Source organism: Sinocyclocheilus rhinocerous, unplaced genomic scaffold (genome assembly GCF_001515625.1).
Source record: "Sinocyclocheilus rhinocerous isolate Xijiao unplaced genomic scaffold, SAMN03320098_v1.1 scaffold1307, whole genome shotgun sequence".
NCBI lineage: Eukaryota > Metazoa > Chordata > Actinopteri > Cypriniformes > Cyprinidae > Sinocyclocheilus > Sinocyclocheilus rhinocerous.
The window spans coordinates 1034386-1040828 of NW_015631048.1; the positions used below are offsets into that span (position 1 = coordinate 1034386).

At 39.0% G+C, this 6443-nt stretch overlaps 1 protein-coding gene and 1 pseudogene across 1 annotated transcript; both read left to right on the top strand.

The window, feature by feature from the left end:
• Positions 1–909: 909 nt before the first annotated feature.
• On the top strand, positions 910–5241 carry LOC107741179 (olfactory receptor 1-like). The gene is made up of 2 exons (XM_016553791.1): positions 910–1788; positions 5104–5241. Exons 1-2 carry the CDS (start codon positions 928–930, stop codon positions 5239–5241), a joined length of 999 nt encoding a protein of 332 aa, XP_016409277.1. The 5' UTR covers positions 910–927.
• A 324-nt stretch (positions 5242–5565) lies between these two features.
• LOC107741169 (olfactory receptor Olfr180-like) lies at positions 5566–6420 on the top strand (annotated as a pseudogene).
• Positions 6421–6443: the final 23 nt, after the last annotated feature.

A 6443-nucleotide genomic window follows, 5' to 3' on the forward strand; every position in this document is an offset into this window, starting at 1 on the left:
TAAGATCAACCTGTACCAGAATGACAGGACGAAAAAAAGTATTGAGAAGGCTTGGAACAGCTCATGATCCAAAGCATACAACATTGTCTGTGAAACATGGTGCAGCAGTGTGATGGCATGAGCATGCATGGCTTCCAGTGGCACTGGGTTACTGGTGTTTAGTGATGATGTGACAGAAGACAGAAGCAGCCGTAAGAATTCTGAAGTGTATACGGAGGTGCTTCATAGTACAAATGGACAATGACCCAAATCATACAGCAAAAGCAACCCAGGAGGTTTTGAAGGTAAAAAAGTGGAATATTCTGCAATGGCCAAGTCAATCTCCTGGTTTCTACCCGACTGAGCATGCATTTCACTTGTTAAAGACAAAACTAAAGGCAGAAAGACCCACAAACAAACAATAACTGTAGTCAGTTTGTTCAATCTTAATGTTGTATGTATCTTAATATTGATGTGTGTGTGTGTATGTGTGTGTGTATATATATATATATAATCTGAAGTTGTATATGTATACATTAAATATTTTTTTTCTAGATAATGGCTTACAAATTCCAAAAGTTACATTGATTTACTCCTGCCCCTTCTTGTGCAAGTCTATAGGGAGAAGCGTTGCTCCATCAACTAAAGTCCCAAGCCCAAGTTATGAATATAAATATCAACCTGTCTGATGGCTTGTATAGTAATGTCATTCAGGCAGCTTTGGAGAAGGTAGAATATGTGTTTCCTTTGTTTCTCTCTAATGGTTTTACTGCAGTGCCAGTTTTATTATTTGGTAAAAATGATTATATCAAAGAAATCCCAAGCATTTTGTCTAAAAAGCACTATGACTGGAAATGAAATGATTACTTGTATATCCTCTGTTATTTAGTGTATTTCTATAACAGTTCTTCATCAAAGGAGACACGAAAAAGCCAGACAACAGGAATCATGAGCTCCATGCAGTCAAACTCCTCTGCAAATGTGACCTTTGTTCGTCCTGCTACATTTTTCATCAATGGCTTTTCTAATGTTCCACATGTGAAATACTACTATATGTTCTTGTCTTTAGTGTATGTTGTGACTGTTTTGGGGAATTCATTTATCATGTGTATCATTTATTTGGCCCGCAGACTTCACACAGCCAAATACATTGCTGTTTTTCATCTGGCCCTTTCTGATCTGTGTGGAAGCTCGGCTTTGATTCCAAAAGTCATGGACACATTTTTATTTGGGCACCAGGTTGTTTCATATGAAGCATGCTTGGCAAATATGTTTTTTGTATATCATTTCATGAATCTGCAGTCTTTGACACTACTTGTTTTGGCTTATGACAGACTGGTTGCTATTTGTTTTCCTTTACGGTATCATGCCATTGTAACCAAACCAGCCATGTTTCTGATCATAGGGGTGATGTGGATTTTTTCTTTGACATATTTTTCTGTACTTGTAGGTTTGGTGAATAGACTCTCGTTTTGTGGCTCTAATGTGATTGATAGTCATTTTTGTGATCAAGGCCTTATCTATAAACTAGCTTGTAATGATAATTCTATAAATATTATGATGGGAAAAATTAGCTTTGGTCTCCTCATGTGCACACCACTCATACTGATCATCATCTCATATTTCTGCATTGCTCTGGCTCTGCTTAAGATTGCTCATGGAGCTGACCGGATCAAGGCCATGAAAACCTGCACCTCTCATCTCATGTTGGTGGCTATCGGATATCTCCCACTTATAAGCAATAATATTGCAGCCTTAACAACATTTATTGATCCAAACACCCGGATAATTAACAATTCTTTGAGACAGGTAATACCATCTGTTAAATCCCATAATATACACTCTAAAGACAGAGGAGGTCATGCAATCCATAAAAGAACTGTCGGTGAGTGGCGCAGGTGTCGTGCATTAGCATTTACTCCACCGGCCTCGCTCCGTTCCCACGGCTCTCGGCCCCGCCCCTCTCGTCACCTTGACCTTGTTAATTTAAACAACATAAATATAGCCAATAATTATGACAAGTGATTACATTGAGTAAGCCCAGCACAATATACACAGTGCTCAGTATAATGACACACAACAGGTTTCTGCATCTATATACCCGCCTAGTAAATAATAACAGAAAGAAAGAAACTATGCAAAAGAAGATGAAAACAGTACACTGGCCTGCTTATATGTGACAACAACACTTTCTTGAAGACGTGTATCTTAAGAAAGTTTTTAAAAATAAAATACACTAAATGTTTTCTGTACTAAGGAGGTGTCAGTAAAATCATAATAAATTTACACTTTTTGGACCTCCCGCATACAATGTTCCTATTTTTCACATAGTAAGAGTAGTACTGTATGCTATTATGCATTTCAGAATTCAGCTGTTGTCAGTATGTGTATTACTGCAACAGTCAAGACTTTTCAGTCACACTTTCTGCAGGTTATACAGTTATGCCAGTAGGTGGCACTAAGTGACTGTCTGAGTCATTGAGTCAATACTCAAAAGATTTGTTCAAATACATCAATTCATTTAGAAGCAAAAACACCAGTGTGTGGAGCTCAGAAATGTTGAGGCCATAAGGTGTCTTAGCGTCCAATGACAGCCCACCTTTCTGCAAAAAGAAATGATAAAATCACAATTATAAAATCTGGCAAGGGTGTTCTGCGAAGACCATCCCATTGCCAGACAAATGTCCAGAATTTATATATCTTTAACCCAAGCCCAAGGTGAAGCCAACCCTCTAGTGAAGCTGTTACGAATACCAACAGGGAAGTCCACTTCCTGGGAGGCATAAGCCAGTTGTATGGCTTCATCGATCCAGTGAGAAAGCCTCTGTTTCGACACTGGATATCTGTCACAAAACAGTTGCAAATAAGGATGAGATGAGGATCTAAGCGGAGCAATTTATACAATCTTATATTGTATATATACAATCTTATATCTTATATTGCATTTATACAATATTAATTTATACAATCTTAAAACTGGACGCAGGAACTGAACAACCTGTGCCCCCACTGGTGCGGGCTTTGACCCCAGGGGGTTAAGCAAAAAGCCTGGTATGACAAGAAAGCAAGAGCAAGAACTTTTTAACTGGGAGAGCAAGTATTGTTATTACTTCCAACATCAGACAACAAACTTCTAGCGAAATGGCAAGGTCCATTCCAGGTAAAAAGCAAAGTTGGTTTAGTTACATATGAGATTGAAATTCCATCGAGACAACAACCTTTGCAGATCTTCCACATTAACATGCTGAAAAAGTGGCATGAACAAGCTTCCCAGCCAGAGCCGACAGCAAATGCTGAAAAGGAGCTGCTGGTGAGTGCGGTTCAGGAGGAGGATAAAGTGGAGGAGCAGTACCTACCTGTTCATCAGGACGATTGTTCCTTGGATTTGCAACAACTGAATGCGGAGCAGAGGGGACAACTGCTGGAGAGCATCCCTCACCAACTATCCTTGGATTTGCAACAACTGAATGCGGAGCAGAGGGGACAACTGCTGGAGAGCATCCCTCACCAACTATCCGTGGATTTGTAACATCTGAATGCGGAGCAGAGGGGACAACTGCTGGAGAGCATCCCTCACCAGCTTTTTCTAAATACACCTGGTAAAACAGACCTTGTCCAGCATCACATTTACCTGAAAGACAGTAAACCAATTCACCAATGTCTTTATAGAGTGCCAGAGAAACGGTTACTCACAATGAAACAGGAAATTGAGACCATGCAGATACTGGAAGTTACAGAACCGTCATCCAGCGAGTGGAATAATCCCATCGTCCTGTTTCCAAAGAAGGATGGAACACTTTGATTCTGCTTGGACTTCAGAAAACTCAATGCAGAGAGTAAATTTTACCCATACCCCATGCCCAGAGTAGACGAGTTAATAGAAAAACTTGGTAGTGCAAAGTTCCTCACAACACTTGATCTATGTAAAGGCTATTGGCAAATACCATTGAGTCCAGACAGCAAAGAGTTAACAGCTTTTAAAACTCCTTTTGGACACTTCCATTTCCGAGTCCTACCATTCGGGCTTCACGGAGCACCTGCTACTTTCCAGACAATGATCGACCAGATTCTTCGGGGCACTGAGCAGTTTGCAGCAGCATATCTGGATGATATTTTTATCTTCAGTAAGACCTGGGAGGACCATCTACAGCAGGGATCCTCAAATCTGGCCCACGAGATCCACTTTCCTGCAGAGTTTCGCTCTAACCCTAATCAAACACACCTGAGCATGTTAATCAATGTCTTCAGGATCATTAGAAAATCTCAGGTAGGTAAGTTTGGTCAGGGTGGGAGCTAAACTCTGCAGTGCATTGGCCGTCCAGGGCAAGATTTGAGGAACCCTGATCTACAGCATCTGACAGAGGTACTGGCAAGGATAAAAGCAGCAGGACTTACCATTCGCCCAGACAAGTGTGCCATTGCCAAAACAGAAACTACTTACCTTGGATATATACTGGGGCATGGAGTTATACGCCCTCAGGTAGGAAAGATTGAGTTCATCGAGCATGCTGAGCGACTTACATCAAATAAAGCAGGTACGATCTTTCCTGGGGCTAGTTGGGTGGTACAGACGTTTCATTCCTCACTTCTCTGCAAAAGCCGTAGCTCTTACTAACCTTAAAATATTTTATGAAGCTACGAGAATATTTTTGTACGCAAAAAAAATAAAAATAATGACTTTATTCAACAATTCGTCTCCTCGTTCAGCGTTCAGTGGATACTCTCCAAAATGGCGCTACGGTGACGCGGAGTTCTGTATTTGTAGGTTCTATGACCAGGCTTTCTTTTTGTGGATCCAATGTGCTTGATACTTATTTTTGTGATTATGGCCCTATCTATAGACTAGCCTGTAATGATACTTCTCTAGTTATTTTTTTGGTTAAAATGTGCTATAGTCTCCTGATTTTTACGCCACTGATATTGATCTTCATTTCATATTTCTGCATTGCTCTGGTTTTGTTTAAGATTCCCCATGGTGTTGACCGTATCAAAGCCATAAAAACCTGTACTTCACATCTCCTGTTGGTGGCAATTTTTTATATGCCAATTTTAAGTACTACTATTGCATCTACAATATCACCTCTGCATCCAAATGACCGGATAATTAACACTTCCCTGTCACAGACAATACCACCTATGCTGAATCCCATCATATACACTCTAAAGTCAGAGGAGGTCATGCAATCCATAAAAGAACTGTACAAACAACGCAAAGTGAACACAACCACAGAAAGAAGAGTGAAATGCAGCAGGAGAAATTAAAAATAATAATTACAGGTTTAATCTCTGTTTATCAGCTGTGAGCAAGTTTTATTTTGTTTGTAGTTGTAACACATATTGTGTTGTAAACAGTAATTGTGTTGTTTTGTGTAATAATTGTGTTGTGTTTAAAACCTTTGTGCTTGAAACCTAGAAAAGCTTGTTTGCAATTCCTTTCTTACCTTCAAAACAAAAAGTTCTAAATAGATTCTAAATATTCATTTTTATTTATTTTATAAATAATTATTGAAATATTCTGTATTTTTGAGAGTATTTCTATAACAGTTCTTAATCACAGGTGACATAAAATATCAGACAACAGGTATCATGAGCTCCATGCAGTCAAACTCCTCGCAAATGTGACCTTTGTTCATCCTGCTAGATTTTTCCTCAGTGGCTTTTCTAATATCCCACATGCAAAATATTACTATGTGTTCATGTCTTTAGTGTAGGTTGTGAGTGTTTTGGGGAATTAATTTATCATGTGTATCATTTATTTGGCCCGCAGACTTCACACAGCCAAATACATTGCTGTTTTTCATCTGGGCCTTTCTGATCTGTGTGGAAGCTCAGCTTTGATTCCAAAAGTCATGGACACATTTTTATTTGCGCACCAGGTTGTTTCATATGAAGCATGTTTAGCAAATATGTTTTTTTGTATTTCATTCCATGAATCTGCAGTCTTTGACATACTTGTTTTGGCTTATGACAGGCTGGTGGCTATTTGTTTTCTTTGTTATCATGCCATTGTAACCAAACCAGCCATGTTTCTGATCATTGGGGTGATATGGATTTTTTTTCTGTGACATTTTTTTCTGTATTTGTGGGTTTAGTGAATAGACTCTCCTTTTGTGGATCTAATGTGCTTGATAATTATTTTTGTGATCATCATCCTGTCTATAGACTAGCATGTAATGATAATTCTATGAATATTTTAATGGGAAAAATTAGCTTTGGTCTCCTGATTTGCACACCACTCATACTGATCATCATCATCATCACATATTTCTGCATTTCTCTGGTTCTGCTTAAGATGGCGCTGACCGAATCAAAGCCATGAAAACCTGCAACTCACATCTCATGATGGTGGCAATCAGTTATCTCCCACTTATAAGCAATAATATTGCATCTATAACAACATATTCTGATCCGAACACCGGGATAATTAAAGGGGTCATATGATGCTGCTAAAAATAACATTATTT

Coding starts and splice junctions, on each gene's coding strand:
- LOC107741179 (XM_016553791.1), top strand. CDS start 928: ATGAGCTCCATGCAGTCAAACTCCTCTGCAAATGTGACCTTTGTTCGT. Junction 1,789..5,103: donor TTAACAATTCTTTGAGACAG/GTAATACCATCT, acceptor TCCCTGTCACAG/ACAATACCACCTATGCTGAA.